The sequence below is a fragment of the Saimiri boliviensis genome, chromosome 17 (genome assembly GCF_048565385.1).
Source record: "Saimiri boliviensis isolate mSaiBol1 chromosome 17, mSaiBol1.pri, whole genome shotgun sequence".
NCBI lineage: Eukaryota > Metazoa > Chordata > Mammalia > Primates > Cebidae > Saimiri > Saimiri boliviensis.
The window spans coordinates 43,270,146-43,290,608 of NC_133465.1; the positions used below are offsets into that span (position 1 = coordinate 43,270,146).

The following is a 20,463-nucleotide window of genomic DNA, read 5'->3' on the forward strand; positions in this document are numbered from 1 at the left end:
TCATTTGAGCCCAGCAGTTGGAGGTTGCAATGAGCTATACTTGCACCACTGTACTCCATCCTGGGCAACAGAGAAAAACCCTCTCTCAAAAAAACAAATCAAGCTGGGCATGGTGGCTAAATGCCTGTAATCCCAGCACTTTGGGAGGCCAAGGTGGGCAGATCACCTGAGGTTGGGAGTTTGAGACCAACCTGACCAACATAGAGAAACCCCATCTCTACTAAAAATACAAAATTAGCTGGGTGTGGTGGCACATGCCTATAATCCCAGCTACTCGGGAGGCTGAGGGAGGAGAATCGCTTGAACCTGGGAGGTGGAGGTTGTCGTGAGCCGAGATAGCACCATTGCACTGCAGTCTGGGCAACAAGAGCAAAAATTCCATCCAAAAAAAAAAGAAAGAAAAGAAAAGATGTGGCATAAGAAGAGGTGGCAGACAGACACATTCAGTTATTTAAGGCTGATTTTAACAAGGCAATTCCCTGGTCCTGAAAGGATCAACTCAGTAGTCTCACTTCTTATGGCATTTCAGACTCTTATTGGTGTTTAGGGAGTCATTTGAGGAGACTGTCTCCAACGGCAGTTGATCTCTTTCTGCCACAAACAGTTCAATCACCAGGAGAATATCTTGGAGTTAGTTGTAACTAAATCTGCTCAACTAAGAGTACATATTTCCAGTGCCCCCTTCATTTCATCATAATCTCACTTAACAAGTTTTGGGTTTTTTTTTTTTTTTTTTTTGCAACGAAGTTTAGCTCTTGTTGCCCAGGTTGGAATGCCGTGGCCTGATCTCAGCTCACCACAACCTCCACTTCCCGGGTTCAAGCAATTCTCCTGCCTCAGCCTCCGGAGTAGCTGGGATTACAGGTACCCACAACCACACATGGCTAATTTTTGTATTTTTAATAGAGACAGAATTTCACTACATTGGTCAGGCTGATCTTGAACTCCTGACCTCAGGTGATCCACCCGCCTCAGTCTCCCAAATTACTGGGATTATATACGTGAGCCACGACGCTTGGCCTCATTTAACAAATATTTATTTGGCCCCACTCTGTGCTGCATACAGTGCTAAATGCTGAGAATACAACAGCAAACAAAACCAACAAGGTCCAGTCCTCAAAACTTTCCAACTACTGATTGACACTGAGACAAAGACAGGCAGATAGAAGGCAGTGTGATCACAAGCTCTTTTCCAGGGAAACACAGAGCACGGCACTGTGGACCATGTAACCAGGACCCCACACAGTCAGAGAGTGCCAAGGAGAGGCTTCTGGAGAGTCAGTAACTCAGGAATTGAGATCTGAAAGCTGTTTAGGAGTGAGCCCCTTGAAATGAGGAGGGAAGTAGAAGCTACTAACAGAGGAAAGGTTCCAAGGCGAGGAAGCCTGTGGCCCATGGGAGCAGCTGAGACAAGTTCTATTTTACTAAGGGGCAATAAATCTAGGAGGTGAGTGACAATGCTGGACAGTGAGTGCGACTAGGTCATGCAGGGCCTTGTCTACCTTATTAAGAAGTTAAGCAGGGGGCCAGGCACGGACCCTTGCCTATAATCCCAGCACTTTGGGAGGCCAAGGCAGGTGACTCACCTGAGGTCAGGAGTTCAAGACCAGCCTGGCCAACATGGTGAAACCCCATCTCTACTAAAATTACAAAAATTAGCCAGGTGTGGTGGTTGGCGTCTATAATCCCAGCTACTCGGGACACTGAGGTAGGAGAATCATTTGAACCTGGGAGGCAGAGGTTGCAGTGAGCTGAGATAGTGTCACTGCACTCCAGACTGGGCAACAGAAGCTACGGCTCAAAAAAAAAAGTTAACAAGGGGCACTGGGAACCCACTGAAAGTTTTCAGGCAGAGCAGTGACATTATCAATGTGCACTGTAAGAAAGTCTGGTTGCAGAATGAATAGAGTGGAGAAGAAGAATGCTGATACAGACACTAATTTGGAGATGGTTTCTGTAGTTCTCATGTGAGAGATAGCTTCATGACCCTAAGGTATTGGCAACTGGGAATGGAAAGAAGATGACATATTTTAGTAATATTTTAGAGGAAGAACTGATAGGATTCAAGGATAGATTAGAAGAGGGGGATGGGGCTGGGCACAGTGGTTCATGCCTGTAATTCTAGTACTTTGGGAAGCTGAGGCAGGTGGCTCACCTGAGGTCAGGAGTTTGAGACCAGCCTTGCCAACATGGTGAAACCCTATCTCTACTAAAAATATAAAAATTAGCTGGGTGTGTTAGTGCGTGCCTGTAGTCCCAGCTACTTAGGAGGCTGAGGAGAATCAGTTACAGAGAGCTGAGATCATGAGATCATGCCACTGTACTCCAGCCTGGGTGACAGAGAGCAAGACGCCATCTAAAAAAGAAGAAGAAGGGGGTAAAATTAGGAATGACTCCTGAGATTCTGGCTTGGGTAACAGTGCATCATGGTACAACTCACTGAGATAGAGAACCAAGGAAGCAAAGATAGCTTTGGAGTGAGGATGAAGGTAAAGGCAGGATGACATGTTAAATTTAGGACATACTGAGTTTGAACAGCTTCATGGAATGCACTTGGCTACTGGGGTCCAACAAAAACTTGGGCTGGAGCTCTGGCTGTGAGTGATTAACACAGACATGGTGGTTACACTACAGAGGTATATGGGATTGCTCTAGTAAAGTGCATCAAGACAGAAGAGAAGACCAGGACAGAACCCTGGAAAATTACCACATTAAAAAGTGGAATTGATAAGTGTATTAGGTGAATGGGGGAAAAAAAGGTAGAATTGAGCAAGATGAGCCTGCAAAGGAGAATGAGAGGCAAACAGAGAGGTAGGAGGGAAACCAAGAGAGTATAGTTATCATAGAAACCAAGAGAAGAAAAGCCCTCAAGAAGGATCAATAGTGCCAGCACTGCTGAGAGATCAGGTAAGTTAAGGACTGAGAAGTACTCCGAATTTGAGCAATGCAGGGTTTCAGAAGACCATGAAGAGACAGCATAAGCAAAGGACGGCAACAGAGCCTGATTAGAGCAGCTTAACACTGAACAGGAAGAAAGTTGGAGCAGTGAGGAAGAAAACTCTTTCAATAAGTGTGGCATAGAATAGCAGAAATGGGAAGTAGACATGTAGTGGCAGCTATTTAATGGTGGTTTTCAAAAATGAGAGAAATCTGAACACCTTTCAGTGCTGATGGAAGAAGCCATTTACATTACAGGCAGAGAGGGTCAGTCTACAGAACCTCATCTCTCAGAAGGAAAGAAGAATTACCAGTGCATATTTTGAGGGGTAGTCTTAAACCAGGGGAGGGATACTTCCCCAGCTTTAATGGGAAAGAAAGATGGTTGTCAATACAGGTAAGTTTCTGCTTTGGTGGCTGGAGGCTGACAAAGCTGATGGCTTCTCTTTTCTCTTTGAAGGTGAAGAGGTTGTCAGAAGCAACAAGAGTTTGAGGAGGAGATATATTAGATATCATAATTCTATGATAATTATATGCATCTAGAGACAAAAAGATCACCAGATAATGTAGGGACTCTGAATTTTACATATCACCATTCTGGTTTTCTTTTCTTTTTTTTTTTTTTTTCCTAGAACTCAGCAACCAGGTGTACAAAGAAGCAGTTAGTTCTATGATACCCCAAATCCAATTGACCTGGAATATATGATATTTCCCACTCTTAAAATTTCATTCTGGCCAGGTGCAGTGGCTCACACCTGTAATCCCAGCACTTTGGGAGGCCGAGGTGAGCGAACCATGAGGTCAGGAGTTTGAGACCAGCCTGGCCACCATGGTGAAACTCGTCTCTACTAAAAATACAAAAATTAGCCGGGCATGGTGGCACATGCCTGTAGTCCCAGATCCTTGGGAGGCTGAGGCAGGAAAATCACTCGAACCCAGGAGGCAGAGATTGCAGTGAGCCAACATGGCACCACTGCACTCCAGCCCGGGTGACAGAGTGAGACTCTGTCTCAAAAAGAAAAAAAAAATTTATTCTAATTTTACTTTTTTTTTTTTTTCCTGTTTGTTTGTTTGTTTTTGAGACAGAGTCTCACTTTTTCACCCAGGCTGGAGTGCAGTGGCATGATCTCAGCTCACTGCAACCTCTGCTTCCTGGGTTCAAGCGATTCCCCTGCCTCAGCCTCCCAAGTAGCTGGAACTACAGGTGCCTGCCACCATGCCTGGCTAACTTTTTGTGTTTTAATAGAGATGAGGTTTCACCATGTTGGCCAGGATGGTCTCGACCTCCTGACCTCGTGATCCTCCCAACTCGGCCTCCCAAAGTGCTGCGATGACAGTTGTCAGCCACCATGCCTGGCAATTTTACTTCTTTGAAAAGAAAAAAAACAGTTTCTGGTGCTATCAGAAATAGCCCCATACTCTTCAACATCTGTTGTGCTTTTGAGAAGCTCTTCTGAATTCAAGGAGCTTCATCCTCACCCTGTGACCATCTCTTAAACTCTCTTTTAAACCCTCTCATCCTCCTTGTTTGCTCCTATCTGTGACATTTATGTCCAGCCTGTCATTATTAATGTATCTGTTACCTCTCACATGTTCAAGGGAAAGAATACAATGTTTAGAGCACCTACTATGTATCAGACATTTTCAGTTGTTTTTACTTCAGTGATACAATTTACATCCCCACAATATAGAAGGGAGATATTATCCCTACTGTTAGAGATAAAGAAACTAAAGCCAGGAGAACCTAAGGTCATGTGGCTACTAAATGACCAAGCAAGGACTAGATCTCAGTCTGTCTGACTCCAAAACCCATTACTCTGCTGCAAGCTCCCAAGGAGCAAGCAATCTTCTGATTCATCATTATACACCTCATGGGAACTCAAACAGCACTTTGCACATAGAAAATGCTTGATAAATATTATTGATTTGAACTATGACTTGACCCCTTGAATATATTCAGTGTTCTGGCAATTTAGTGTGTGCCCAACTTTCTCTAAGAAGCTATACCATTCAGCTTGGTTTTTAAAAAAAGTGCTCTTTAGGTTCAGCAAGGGCATCAAATGTGCTAACTTTACAATGTAGACAGGAAGATGGCAAAATGAAAGCACTTACTCTCTTCCTCTAGATGACTTTTTTAAATTAAATAATCCCATCAGGGAAGTTAACAGTTCACAGTGATATGGCAACAATGAAACCACCAAACAGAATATCCCATGCAATCATTGGAATAAATGAGCAGAAGCATGGCCAAATTCTAACTGATACTATCCTCTTTTCACTTTTCAGGAGTATAACATGTATGGCTGGTGGGTGGGAGAACTGAACAGCCTCGTTGGGATTGTTCCAAAGGAGTATCTCACCACCGCATTTGAAGTGGAAGAAAGATGAACCCCAGGTATCAGAACTATCGTCAGTGAACTGCTGTTAGTTGAGTGGAACTTGTGGGCCACTACTTTGTTTCTCTAAAAGATGAGATTTGCCAGTGAAGTAGCTTTCCTTCATTTCCCATACTAATGCTAATGATTCACAACTGATGGAAAGAAAATGAGTCTGGAATTGTTTTTTCTTAAATTTGGGGACAGTGTCACTTAGGATAAGGTTCAAATAATAGCAATATAAAATTCAAACTAAAAGTGACTTAATTAATACAGAAGGCTGAGCAATGCAATCCCCACACTTTGGGAGGCTGAGGTGGGCGGGTGGATCACTTGAGGTCACCAGCCTGGCCAAGATGATGAAATCCCCTCTCTACTAAAAATACAAAAGTGAACTAGCATGGTGGTGGGTGCCTGTAATCCCAGCTATTTGGGAGGCTGAGATAGGAGAATCACTTGAACCCAGGAGGCGGAGGTTGCAGTGAGCTGAGATCGTGCCACTGCATTCCATCTAAAAAAAAAAGTTAACACAGAAATGTATTTTTCTGCTGGGCGTGGTGGCTCACGCCTGTAATCCAAGCACTTTAGAGGCCAAGGCGGGCAGATCACCTGAGGTCAAGAGATCAAGACCAGCCTGACCAACATGGTGAAACCCCGTCTTAAAAAAAGAAAAGAAAAGAAATGTATTTTTCTTTTCTGTAAAAATCTAGAGGTAAGTGATGCAGGAAAGATAAAAGGAGATGGTCAGGCCAGGCACAGGGGTTCACACCTGTAATCCCAGCACTTTGGGAGGCTAAGGCAGGAGGATCACTTGAGGTCAGGAGTTCAAGACCAGCCTGGCCAACATGGTAAAATCCTGTCTCTATTAAAAATACAAAAAAGTAGCCAGGCATGGTGGCATACCCCTGTAATCCCAGCTACTCGGGAGGCTGAGGTAGGAGGATCACCTGAACCTGGGAGGCAGAGGTTGCAGTGAGCCAAGATCATGCCACTGCACTCCAGCCTGGGCAACAGACGAGTGAGACTCTGTCTCAAAAAAAAAGGAGGTCAGGCCCAGTGGCTCACACCTGTAATCCCATTACTTTGGGAGGCCAAGGCAGGCGGATCACAAGGTCAGGAGTTTGAGACCAGCCTGGCCAACACAGTGCAACCCCATCTTTAATAAAAATGCAAAAATTAGCTTGGTGAGGTGGCAGGCACCTGTAGTCCCAGCTACTGGGAGGCTAAGGCAGGAGAATCACTTGAACCTGGGAGGCAGAGGCTGCAGTGAGCTGAGACCACGCCATTGCACTCCAGCCGGGGTGACAGAGTAAGACTCCATCTCAAAAAAAAAGGAAAAGCGTATCCTCTCCCTTAAGGACACTTCACAGATGTTGCACACAAACTTCCTCTCACATTCCATTGGCCAGAAGTTGGAATACATGTACAGGTATACGACAAGCTGTAAAGAAAGTGTATAGCCCCATGTCCAGCTTAGAATTGAGAGATTCGTGATTAAATACAAATGGAAGAATGGATGTTGGGAGAAACCTAGGAATTTTGCCACAGGGATGGATCTGGGTTTATCCCCAGTTTTCAAGTCCAGGGTACCATTTCCCCAAAATGCCCACATGCTGCAATATGACTGACCCAAGATTAAAACTCCAATACAAAGATTCCTATGGAACATAATCAAATCAAATTAAGTAACAAAGAATATCGTTTGCAGGGCCAGGCGCAGTGCCTCACACTTGTAATCCCCTTTGGGAGGCCAAGGCAGAAGGATCACTTGAGATCAGGAGTTTGACACCAGCCTGGGCAACATAGTGAAAACCCGTATCTACCAAAAAAAAAATTTTTTTGAGAACTTTTTTGAGACAGAGTCTTGCTCTGTCACCCAGGCTGGAGTGCAGTGGGAGTATCTCAGCTCACTGCAACCTCCACCTCCTGGTTTCTTGCAATTCTCCTGCCTCAGCCTCTTAGTAGCTGGGACTACAGGCACACATCACGCCCAGCTAATTTTTTGTGTGTTTTAGTAGAGACAGGGTTTTACTGTCTCTCCTGAGCTCAAGCAGTCAGCTCACCTCGGCCTCCCAAAGTGCTGGGATTACAGGTGTGAGCCACCACATCTGCCCTACCAAAAAATGTTTTTTAAATTAGCCAAGTGTGGTGGTGCATGTCTGTAGGCCCAGCTACTTGGGAGGCTAAGGTGGGAGGATTGCTTGAGCCCAGGAGGTTGAGGCTGCAGTGAGCCATGACTGAGCCACTGCACTCCAGCCTAGGTGAACAAGACCCTGTCTCCAAAAAAGAAAAATAGGTTTGTGTTTTATTAGCAAGAACCACATTGTGTTTCAAAATAGTGGAAGTAGGTGCTTGGTTGGGTGGGGTAATAGTGGGAGCTACTTTGGTGCAGAGTGGGTTTTGGTTAAAATTAAGATGCTAGACCATCCTGGTCAACATGGTGAAACCCCGTCTCTACTAAAAATACAAAAAAAAAAAAAAATTAGCTGGACATGGTGGCACATGCCTGTAATCCCAGCTACTCAGGAGGCTGAGGCAGGAGAATTGCCTGAGCCCAGGAGGCGGAGGTTGCGGTGAGCCGAGATCGCGCCATTGCACTCCAGCCTGGGTAACAAGAGCGAAACTCCGTCTCAAAAAAAAAAAAAAAAAAAGATGCTGATGGAGGGCCCCTAAGACCAGCATGTTGTTGCTAGCACCATCTTCTACCTTGAAATGGGAATAGTCTTCATTGTTCAGGGGAAAGAATGGCATCAATGTGATAGTGATACACAGTCCTTGGAGTCCAGACCAGAGCCCACTCCAGTGTGCAGCAGCAGCTGGGTGAATTCATTTAGGAAGATACATAAGGATAGATCTTATTCTCCAATGCCCTTGTACACCCATACAACACCTGTCACACAAGGTTTGACTTTATGACTTTCCTGATGAAGACTCTGTTCTCTGGCCGTAAGTGTAGACGGTTGGAATTTTTCTGTCAAATCTAAACAAATTCACCCAACCAGGTGTGGTGGCTCATGCCTGTAATCCCAGCACTTTCAGAGGCCAAGGCAGGCAGATCACTTGAGGTCAGGAGTTCAAGACCAGCCTGACCAACATGATGAAACCCCATCTCCACTAAAAATACAAAAAAATAGCCAGGCGTATTGGCAGGCACCTGTAATCCCAGCTACTTGGGAAGCTGAGGCAAGAGAATTGCTTGAACCCGGGAGGCAGAGGTTGCAGTGAGCCAAGATCGCACCACTGCACTCTATCCTGGGTGACAGAGAGACGCCATCTCAAAAAAATAAAAAAATAAGCTGGGTACGGTGGCTTATGCCTGTAATCCCAGCACTTTGGGAGACTGAGGTGGGTGGATCACAAGGTCAGAGACCATCCTAGCTAACACGGTGAAACCCCATCTCTACTAAAAATGCAAAAAATTAGCCAGGCATGGTGGCATGCGCCTGTAGTCCCAGCTACTCAGGAGACTGAGGCAGGAGAATCACTTGAACCTAGGAGGCTGAGGATGCAGTGAGCGAAGATCACAGCACTGCACTCCAGCCTGGGTGACAGAATGAGACTCCGTCTCAAAAATAAATAAATAAATAAAATAAATAAAAATAACAAACAAATTTACCCTTTTTCACTTGGTCATTTATTTATTTACCTCTTCATTGTCTTTGGCCCATTTTAAAGACAGGGTTTCACCATGTTGGCCAGGATGGTCTCGAACTTCTGATCTTCGGATCTGCCCGCCTCGGCCTCCCAAAGTGCTGGGATTACAGCCAACCTTTCTATTTCTAAGAATTTATCCTATTGACCATTTTTGGTTTGGGTAAAAATAGAAAAAAAAAGAAAGAAATTACCCTGTAGCTATACTTGCACACATGCAAAATGACAGGTACATAAGGTTCATTGTAATAGCTTGGAAACGACCTAAATGTTTAATAGTCAAATAACTATTGTACATTCATAGAATTGAATATTATGCAACAGTAAAAAAGAAAGGGAAACTATCATGGAACACATTCTGAGATATGTTGTTAAGTTAAAAAAAAAAAACAGCAAAGAATGGAAGCCACATTTGCCCCATTTGTATAAAAAAAGACTGGAGACTATATATACCTATTTGTTTATATTTGTATGGTATATTTCTAGAAGGAGACACAAAATGATATCATGGTTGCCTCCAAGAAGAGAGAAACTGAGAGACAGAGGGGAAAATGTTATACTCTGTGCCCTTTAATACTTCTATATTTTGAATCAGAAAAGCAAATTTATATATTTTTCCTCCTTTAGGAAATATATTCTTCCCTCTATCCTGCCTTTATGAGGAAATTGATAATCGAAAGTTCCCACTCCCTACTTCTGCCACCCCACCAACGCCTTGGACTTCTCTCTTTACTGAAGAGACCCAAGTTTCTGACACCTCATAGTGACTGTAAGCTACCAGTAAGACAAGTGCGAAGAGGCCCGTTCATCAAAACTGTTACTAAACCAGCCTACTCACAGCTCATCCCCATCTCTAAATGTGTCCACACATCCACATTTGCCTTTTCCACAAGCTTTTCACAAAGAAGGTGAGAGAGAAGGAAACCTTGGGAGGAGGACGTTGCTGGTTGTTCTGGCTGGTTTGAAAAGCACAAATAAATTTGAGATTTGGTTCCTTGACATGTGTGATTATGTTGAGTTCCTTTTTGTAATGGTATCAATATGTCAGCTCTGGGCATTTTCACCACCTTCCAACAAAGTGGGGACAGCCCAAGAGAAAAGCCCAAAGAAAGAAGGAGGCTTGTAATTGTCTTTCAGAGCACTCTTCTCTGGGACCCAGGTCTGCTGTTTTCTTTCTTTGTCCTTTTCTTTTCCTTATTTTATTTTATTTTATTTTATTTTATTTTGAGACAGAGTCTTGCTCTTGCTCTGTTGCCCAGGCTGGAGTGCAGTGGCGTGTTCTTGCTCACTGCAACCTCCACCTCCTGAGTTCAATCAATTCTCCTGCCTCAGACTCCCGAGTAGCTAGGATTACAGGTGCCCACCATTACACCTGGCTTATTTTTGTTTTTTTTGTTTGTTTGGTTGTTTTTTTTTTTTGAGACCGAGTTTTGCTCTTGTTACCCAGGCTGGAGTGCAATGGCGCGATCTCGGCTCATCGCAACCTCCGCCTCCTGGGTTCAGGCAATTCTCCTGCCTCAGCCTCCCGAGTAGCTGGGATTACAGGCACGCGCCACCATGCCCAGCTAATTTTTTGTATTTTTAGTAGAGACGGGGTTTCACCATGTTGACCAGGATGGTCTCGATCTCTTGACCTCGTGATCTACCCGCCTCGGCCTCCCAAAGTGCTGGGATTACAGGCTTGAGCCACCGCACCCGGCCTGGTTGTTTGTTTTTGAGACGGAGTCTTGCTCTGTTGCCCAGGCTAGTGTGCAGTGGCATGATCTTGGCTTGCTGCAACTGCCCCCTCCCTGATTCAAGCAATTCTCCTGCCTCGGCCTCCCAAGTAGCTGGGATTATAGGTGCACACCACCATACCTGGCTAATTTTTGTACTTTTAGTAGAGATGGGACTTCACCATGTTGATCAGGCTGGTCTTGAACTCCTGACCTCAAGTGATCCACCCACCTCGGCCCCCTAAAGTGCTGAAACTATTGGGTGGCTGGACCACCATACCTGGCCAATTTTTGTATTTTTATAGAGACAGGGTTTCACCATGTTGGCCCAGCTGGTCTCAAATTCCTGAGCTCAAGTGATCCACCCGCCTCAGCCTGCAAAAGTGTTGGGATTACAGGCATGAGCCACCCATCACTCCCAGCCAGCCACATGGTTTTTTTGCTATGTGCTGTATCTCCGAAATGAGGCAGAACCAGAAGCAAGGCCTTGGAGTCAGCACATTGAAGAGTTCCTTTTCAGGCCTTGGGTTACTTAACCCATGTTTCTTGCACTACACCTCCCAGGTAGGGGCTGAGGAAATGCTCTTAGGAGGACTTAAGTATGGATACGAGGCTCCCTTTTTCTCTTTCCTGTTGCCTGTACCTAGCACTCAGGTTACCTGCACATTAAGAGGCAGCAAAACATAGTTATTAAGAGCATAGCATCTACAACCAGGCAGCCTGGGAATAAATCTCAGTTCCTTGTCTACTGTGCTCTCTAGAACAAGTTGTTTGACTTTTTATGCCTCAGCTTCGTAACCTTAGAAGGGATATACTCTATTCACTGTGTATAAGTGATTAGGAATATTAAATGATTTAACATGTGTAATGGAACTTGGAACAATGCCTGACACATAATAACTGCTCAATAAGGGTAGCTAATATTATTGCCTGACTCTACAGGAGAAATGTTGAAAGACAGGCAACTGAGCAGCTATAGAAATGCCTATTCAGGCCCAGGCATGGTGGCTCACACCTGTAATCCCAGCACTTTGGGAGGCCGAGGCGGGTGGATCACGAGGTCAGGAGATCAAGACCATCCTGGTCAACATGGTGAAACCCCATCTCTACTAAAAATACAGAAAATTAGCTGGGCATGGTGGCGCGTGCCTGTAATCCCAGCTACTCGGGAGGCTGAGGCAGGAGAATTGCCTGAACCCAGGAGGCGGAGGTTGTGGTGAACCGAGACCGCGCCATTGCACTCCAGCCTGGGTAACAAGAGCGAAACTCTGTCTCAAAAAAAAAAAGAAAGAAAAAAGAAAAGATCTTATACCAACTATTCATTTCCAGATTATCCGACCCAGGAGTAAAAAGAAGGAAACAGTTTTGTGTATTACGAATAGTTACATGGATGAAAAGGGGAAATTTTGGGTTTAGGAGGAAAAAAACCCAAGTGAGATATGGGCAATATGGAAGTGTCCATAACGTCCCCTCCGCTTCACACAGGGTGCTAAAGGAGAAGGAACCACTAGGTGGCAGCATATGAGCAGGTGAACCAAAGAGAACCAATTGCCTCCGGTTTTAGGAGCCTTTGCACCAATCCCATCCCACAGGTAAGGACAATGGCCATTATTCTAAACTCTTTTAACAGAGGGAGCAAACACAAACCCTTCTATACTCCTCCTCTGCCACCCACCTCCCCATCCTTCCCTGGAGACCCAGGGACCCAAATCGGAAAGGCTGGGTGGCTAAGAGGCCAGAATATCATCATGCCACGGCTCTGTAGATGAAAGACAACAGAAAAGGGGATGCCAGAAGAGAAAGAGCAGGGATCTGGGGCGGGATAAGAGGCTGAAAAAAAAGGTATGCCGGGTGCGGTGGCTGACGCCTGTAATCCCAACACTTTGGGAGGTCGAGGCGGGCAGATCACAAGGTCAGAAGTTTGTGACCAGCCTGGCCAACATGGTGAAACCCCATCTCTATTAAAAATACCCCAAAAATTGGCCAGGCATGGTGGTGTAATCCCAGCTACGCAGGAGGCTGAGGCAGGAGAATCGCTTGAACCCAGGAGGCAGAGGTTGCAGTGAGCCAAGATCGTGCCACTGCACAGAGTCTGGGTGACAGAGTGAGTCTCAAAAAAAAAAAAAAAAGGCCGGGCACGGTGGCTCACGCCTGTAATCCCAGCACTTTGGGAGGCCGAGGCGGGCGGATCACGAGGTCAAGAGATCGAGACCACCCAGGCCAACATGGTGAAACCCCGTCTCTACTAAGAAATACAAACAAATAGCTGGGCGTGGTGGTGCGCACCTGTAGTTCCAGCTACTCAGGAAGCTAAGGCAGGAGAATTGCTTGAACCCTGGAGGCGGAGGTTGCAGCGAGCCAAGATAGTGCCACTTCACTCCAGCCTGGCCACAGAATGAGACTCTGTCTCAAAAAAAAAGGAAAAAGAAAAGAAAAAGATCAAGGTAACTTCACTTCCTGGCTCTCTAAATCGTATAGCCACTGGCTTTCAGCATTTAAAAAAAATAAAAAATAAAAATGTCCCTTCTATACCTGTAGACCAGAAGAAACAGCCACTTGCCAAACTACAAAGGCTTTTGGTACCTACCCCATGGTAGGTACCACACTCAGATCTCTGGCCCTTCTGGCTGTGAAACTTAGCAGAAAAAGAAATCGATTGGCCCTAAAGTATAAAAACAAATGACCTGATTGGAAATCTGGTCTGCAGCTGTTGTGGCTCTGATATTGTTATATGGAAAAAAAAAAAAAAAAAAAAAGGTGGGGGTGGGGTGGGGTGGGTAGAGCATGTTTGATGGGTTGATGAGGCAATCTACAGGCTGAGGGACATTCTTTGCTAGGGGATAGTTCTAAAAGAGACTTTTTGGAGCAGCAGATTCCTACAGTGTTGGAAACTAAACCTCACCCAGCAAAACTGCTCCCCACCCAATTAGCCACTGTCTTAGCCGACAGCCTCAGATGGCAACAGGCTAATCAGATTACTGCTCCTCTGTTTGACTCTACTAACCAAATCCTCACCTCACTGCCTGCCAGTAACCAGATAACTGGGGCATTAGATGACTTAACTAAAAACATTATTTGCAGGATGGCTTCTTAATCACCACCAATTGTTCTGGCAAGTGAAATAGGGGAGAGGTGGAGATGAAAGGCTTTTTTCCTAATCCTAAATTTAAGAAGTCAATGTGTAAAAAAAAAAGAAGAAGAAGAAGTAAATATGTAATCATTTACACAGAATATCCTGACACCCAGTCACTAATCTAACCTGGAGCTGGTACAGTTTTGCCTGAATTGTCCAAGCTGGTATCTAAGAATACGAAATGCTCTGAAAGCAATCTTTCAGCTACATTTCATTAAACATACATTTTTCTAGTGTTTTCCGTATTGTCCACATAGCAAAATAGCATAGACATTGTTTTGCAATTACCTCAATATTGTCTCCATATGATGGCCTGGTATATCTCTTAGAAATCTGGATTTTTTTTCTTTTTTGAGACAGAGTTTCGCTCTTGTTACCCAGGCTGGAGTGCAATGGCGCGATCTTGGCTCACCGCAACCTCCGCCTCCTGGGTTCAGGCAATTCTCCTGCCTCAGCCTCCTGAGTAGCTGGGATTACAGGCACGAGCCACCATGCCCAGCTAATTTTTTGTATTTTTAGTAGAGACGGGGTTTCACCATGTTGACCAGGATGGTCTCGATCTCTCGACCTCGTGTTCCACCCGCCTCGGCCTCCCAAAGTGCTGGGATTACCGGCTTGAGCCACCGCGCCCGGCTAGAAATCTGGATTTAATTAAAAACCAACTGTATCTTTCTCGATGGTGAATAAAAAATAGGAAAGAGGTAAGAATTTCTATTAAGTCTTATTCCCTAAACTCAGGTTGATTTTGTTTTCAACTAGAGTAGCGTCAAAGGTGGGGCTGACAAGGTGCCCTCCCTCCTGTTTGGGACAAATGTTTTATCCAAACAGAATATGTAAGGAATTAATCTTGATCTCAAGTTGCCATTAACTTTTTTAAGAACTTTAGCTTCCCTAGTTGCACCACCTTATTTATAACCAGTTAGTATTTGCAAATAATGAAACTGAGGCTTGTAAAAGTTGTGACCGCTGGTTCAAAATCACACAAAATCTGCCGTGGAAGAAGAAATAAAATGAAAACCCCTTGAAATTCTCCATCAGCTGCTTTGCTTATTGACTTACTCGAGTTCTATTGCAGTTAGACACCTCCAATGAGACATCTTTAAAATCCACATTTCACTCCAGTCCCTGGCATCACAATAAAGCAGCAGTGTCAGTGCAAAGCACAAGATAAAGCACGTAGCTGGGGAGTAAGACCCCTGCCCTTAAGAACCAGTCTGAGGGCCGGGCGCGGTGGCTCAAGCCTGTAATCCCAGCACTTTGGAAGGCCGAGGCGGGTGGATCACAAGGTCGAGAGATCGAGACCAACCTGGTCAACATGGTGAAACCCCGTCTCTACTAAAAATACAAAAAATTAGCTGGGCATGGTGGTGCGTGCCTATAATCCCAGCTACTCAGGAGGCTGAGGCAGGAGAATTGCCTGAGCCCAGGAGGCGAAGGTTGCGGTGAGCCGAGATCGCGCCATTGCACTCCAGCCTGGGTAACAACAGCAAAACTCCGTCTCAAAAAAAAAAAAAAAAAAAAGAACCAGTCTGAGTAAGTTGGAGTTGAAGAGAAGCAAGAAGAAAAAAAAGGAATAAAAGTATGCTCGCTCGCTCTCTCTCTGTGTGTGTGTGTGTGTGTGTGTGTGTGTGTGTGTGGTGCCGTGACTCGGATCTCTCTTTTTTAATCTTAAGAACAAAACTCTCAGATGTCAGGGACAGTGGTGCTTTCATCTTTGGCAAAAAAAAAAAAAAGAAAGGAAAAAAAAAAAAGAAAACACCTCCCCTCAGGTCTCCCACCGGGAGTGGCTCGGGAAGGATAAATCTCAAGTGACATTGATTGGTTAACTCCCAGAGCACCAGCAAAATCTACAGGGCTGAGTTTAGAAAAAGCAAACCTCTGCACAGAGGATTATCTCTGCGACACAGCCCAGTGAATCCAGCTTATTTTCTAGTTTGTGGATTATCATAGTCCCTTTGCTTCTTCCCTTCCCTACTGCCCAGATATTTCATTTCCCACTAGAACTTACCGAGATTGGGTAGGGACTTTGAAATTTATAACTTCAAAGATTCTTCTTTTTCAAGGGATTTGAATTAGTCTCCCTTTTTCCCTATAAAAAACTAACTGTTCAGAAAACATGCTGTTTTTCTCCTCTGTATGAATTGATGACCATTCTTTGGGATTCAATTAATGATATATTTTAAGATTTAGCCCATGCTGCACAAAAATCTTTTACAAATATAATGGCCCCCCAAAATATTACCGTGTCAGAGGAAACTGAGGTACAATTAACAGAGTGATCATATCATTTATTCTCCAAAGGAGGACATTTAGGAGAGTGAAAGGCGAGTTAATGATGATGCCAAGACCGCAGGTGTAAACTGAGAAGTGTGGTCATGCTAAAAATAAGGCAAAATGAGGTGCCCAGTCACCTGGGGAGTAGAGAGTAGAGAAAGATGACCTGGCTTTCCTGGTATGAGGCTTGGCAGTGTCCCTTCTAATGAAGTCCTCTCCCTTGCAGGCCTAGTTTCTAGGCAGACCCTGCCAACAGGGCTTTCTTTTCCTGATGCCCAGGCATTCTGAGGGGTGTCTTTGGCATCAAGCCACTTGCGGAGCTGGCCGGCTATCAGCAGCCGTGTGCATTCAGTTCCCTCGTGGGGTCCCATCACAGTCTGCCACCCTTCCACCTGGCAGAGTGCTACTGAAAGAAGCATTTTTGTGGCACTGGGCAATAGTATGCCACTTCCTTGCCTCCTGTGACAGAAGTATCCCAAGAAGCTTCTAGTGCTAGTCCTCAAAGAGGGCATCTGGTTCCACTGCAGACACTCTCAGCCTGATGGTGAGCAGCTGGTCACCTCTTATCCTCCACATCCCATCATGGAACAGGAAACAGGCTACAGACATTTCCCTTTCCCACACCATCAGACTTGCCAGCATTGCTGTGCTGTGAGTCACCAAGGTAGCATACGCACACCACCAATCCCATGGAACTGTCATGAATATATTCCACCTCTGGACAAGCACATGGCATCTGCAGATTTAAGTTCATTTATTCAACATCTCCACGATTAGGAGACCAGAACTTGGAGCTGATTACCTCATTCAGTTAGTGCAAGGCTTCTCAACTTCAGCATTATTCACATTATAGGCCAGATAATTCTATGTTGTTGGGGGCATTATAAGATGTTCAGCCACATCCCTGGCCTCTACCCACTACATGCCAGTGGCCTCCCCCTACCCTATCCCTGAGCTCTGACCACCAAAAATATTTCTAGGCACTGTCTAATATCCCCTGGGGGCAAAATCTCCCCTGGTTGAGAATCGCTGTCTTAGGGCATTTGGGGTGTGCTTAGTGCAAACCACAGAGAAACCGTCCTGCCTTCTAGAAGTTTGTGCTTGAGCCGCTGGATTATAGTGATAGAGATTACAGCTGGCTTAAGAAGATACAGCATTTAAATGCCACAAATCCCCCAGGGCTTAAAAACCCTTTGCCCTACCTTTAAGATCTGCTCACCTGTGCTGCTGCAGATTTGCACTATGATGTGTTGGAATGAGTAAGACCATACTCACCAGTTCAGAGCTGCATTGCAGTGTCTCTCTCATGTCTCAAGCCCTGTGGTTACTATCTCGTTTCCCTTTTCTGCGACAGAAATCTAAAAGAGGAGCGCTGAAACTCTCAATTAGGACCAAGTGAAATGCTGTGTACTTCAGATCAAGAAACACAGGCTCCTAGAAACACCATGCAGAAGGCAGCCGCAGCTGAAAGGGTTCAGCTCTGGTTCCCTCCTCAGTGCACTGGTGGGGCTGGGGCCGGGAAACATGCTTTGCGTGTGTTGACTACAGTCCCCAGGCAGAAGTGGGGAGATTCAGGACAGATTGCTATCTCTCGGCTGTGATTTTCCTGATCCTTTGTGTTCATTTAGGGGAAAGTTTTCTCATACAAAATGACTCCCAAGAGCTCTGTCCAGAACCAAAAAATAAAACAAAAATGCAACCAAAACCACTGCCTTCTCGGGAGGCCAAAATAGGAAGTGAGGTCCAGTGCCATTGTTGTCTCTGCCAGCATAGGCCAGAAAGGAGGACCGTCACTGGCCCTGGTGCTAGCCAGAGCCCTGTTGACGCTACCTCCCATGGGCCCTGAATCAGAGGCACCTGGAAGGGTTATTAGCAGGATTGGAACTCATCCCTCTGCTGGGACTAGATCATAATTACAGTAATTTTCTAACAGAGCTCGGCAGTAGGACTGTTTAATCAGCATCTGACTCCCTTGTGCTCCCAGTCCTCATTACTCAAGGAGAGGAGTGGGATGGCTCTTAAAGAGACAGTGCCCGCCTTTTAGCATTTTGAACAGATGTGCCCTAATTGGTAGAATATATCTGAGTCTCACAGCTTATAGCAGGCAGGCTGCATTGCCTCCAATAAACCGCCTCAGGCTTTCACTGTTCTGGGCCTTCTGCCGGAAGGATTCGGGTCAGGCTGCTGGTGGGCTGGGCTTCCTACACCAACACAGCCACCAGGGAAAGGGCACACATGGGGCTAGAGCACTTACGGGATTTGAACAGGCTGGTCCTTTCTGAACTGATGGTACCAAAGAAAAAGCGCTGCGTTCAAGTATGGGAAGGAGAGACTTGACAGCCATTCATGAAAAGAAATTTTGGCTGGTGGCTTCCCATAATCCAGAGATTCCAGAAGCATCTTGTGTTCCTGTCCTTCCAGGTGAAAAAACCTTAGAGACTTTTCAGTAGTCTCCTAATTCTCACACCCTAGCTTTATCACCTCTGTTTATTATCTGTGGCCCTTTGACTACGAAGAAAGTACTCCTTTGTTTCTTTTCCTTCTCCTTTGCTTGTGAAAATAGACCAGATCTCCCCTGAACAAAAGAGAATTACTCACTCTGTTCATTGAGTCAGGAGCACTCTGTCTCCCAGGAAGTATAGTTCTTGTTAATCTTTTGAGCAGAAGTTGTCGGTGTTTATATCTCGAGATTTGAGGTCTGCAGTGTTTTTCCCCCCTAAGAAGTCATATCTCTAATAAAGGTCAGATGCAGTGGCTCGCACCTGTAATCCCAGGACTTTGGGAGGCCTAGGTGGGCAGATCACCTCAGGTCAGATGTTCAAGATCATCCTGGCCAACATGCTGAAATGTTGTCTCTACTCAAAGTACAAAACAGCTGGGCATGGTGGCAGGCTCCTGTAATCCCAGATACTTCAGAGGCTGAGGCAGGAGAATCACTTGAACCCAAGAGGTGGAGGCTGCAGTGAGCCAAGCCAAGATCACACCACTGCACTTCAGCCTGGGCAGCAGAGTGAGACTACATCTCAAAAATAAATAAATAAAATTTTAAAAGCTGTATTCCTAATAAGCCAGAACTGGCTTTCACCACGCTATTGGTAAGCCAAATGCATACTTGGTCTTTGTAGGAAAGGGGGTCCCCAAAACAGTTTAGAAGACCTGAGGCAGGAAGTAGATGAGAGATAAGAAGTGGGGCTGGGGGCAGTGGCTCAGGCCTGTAATCCCAGCACTTTGAGAGGCCGAGGCAGGTGGATCACTTGAGGTCAGGAGTTTGAGACCAGCCTGGCCAACATGGTAAAACCCCATCTCTAATAAAAATACAAAAATTAGCCAGGCGTGGTGGGACACACCTGTAATCTCAGTTACTTAGGAGGCTGAGGCAGGAGAATCACTTAAACCTGGGAGGCAGAAGTTGTAGTGAGCCGAGATTGTGCCACTGCACTCTAGCCTGGGTGAGAATAAGACTACATCTCAAAAAAAAACTACATCTCAAAAAAAGGGAAAAAAAGTATAGTGGGTAAGAACAGGAAAGGGAGCACTCATCCACAGTTCAAAAAAAGGTACTTTGAGCCAGTCTCTGTCTGAGTCTTCTACAGAACTGAGTCCCTACTGAGAGGGCAGCCCCTCCAGCTTCAGATCACTGCCCAGTGCTCCACTAAGGAAGTGCTATGTCGCACTGCAGTGGTTATGTTTGGCTTTAGCTATGTCTCAGCTGGCTGCTCATACATAAATCCACAGACACCACTCCAGCCTCTGATTTAATGCTCCTGCAGCCTCTGTGAGGCAGGCTGGGAACTGGTCTATTTCCCTTTCTACCCCCAACCCCTCCTCACATCAAATTCTTCAGGCCTACTGTCTACCCCACCCCTAGAGTATTAAGCATATTCTGCAAGAGCTGAGGCATATAAACAAATTCACATGCATGGAACTAACTTAATGCCCAATCAGATTGTTAAAAAGTCATGATCAGGTTAAAAAGGCCAGGTGTGGTGGCTCATGCCTATAATCCTATCCCTTTGGGAGGCCAAGGTGAGTGGATCACCTGAGGTCAGGAGTTAGAGACCATCCTGGCCAACATGGTGAAACCTCGTCGCTACTGAAAATACAAAAATTACCTGGGTGTGGAGGCATGCGCCAGTAGTCCCAGCTACTCGGGAGGCTGAGGCAGGAGAATCGCTTGAACCAGGGAGGTGGAGGTTGCTGCCAAGATTGCACTACTGCACTCCAGTCTGGCGACAGAGCCAAATTCCATCTCAAAAATTAATTAACTAATTAAAATAAAAATACAAATTAAAAAAAAAGCCAGCTATGGTGGCAGGCCCCTGTAATCCCAGCTACTCAGGAGGCTGAAGCAGATGAATTGATTGATCCTGGGAGGTGG

At 45.4% G+C, this 20,463-nt stretch overlaps 1 protein-coding gene across 4 annotated transcripts in view; it reads left to right on the forward strand.

Moving 5' to 3' along the window:
* SKAP1 (src kinase associated phosphoprotein 1) overlaps positions 1-9,962 on the forward strand; it is a 313,962-nt gene extending 304,000 nt beyond the window's left edge. For all 4 annotated transcript variants that reach the window (XM_039476898.2, XM_039476899.2, XM_039476900.2 and 1 more), the window contains 2 exons: positions 5,224-5,332; positions 9,591-9,962. In XM_039476898.2, coding sequence (XP_039332832.1) covers positions 5,224-5,325 — 102 coding nt within the window. In that variant the 3' untranslated portion in view covers positions 5,326-5,332; positions 9,591-9,962. The remainder of the gene's footprint in view (positions 1-5,223; positions 5,333-9,590) is intronic.
* Positions 9,963-20,463: the final 10,501 nt, after the last annotated feature.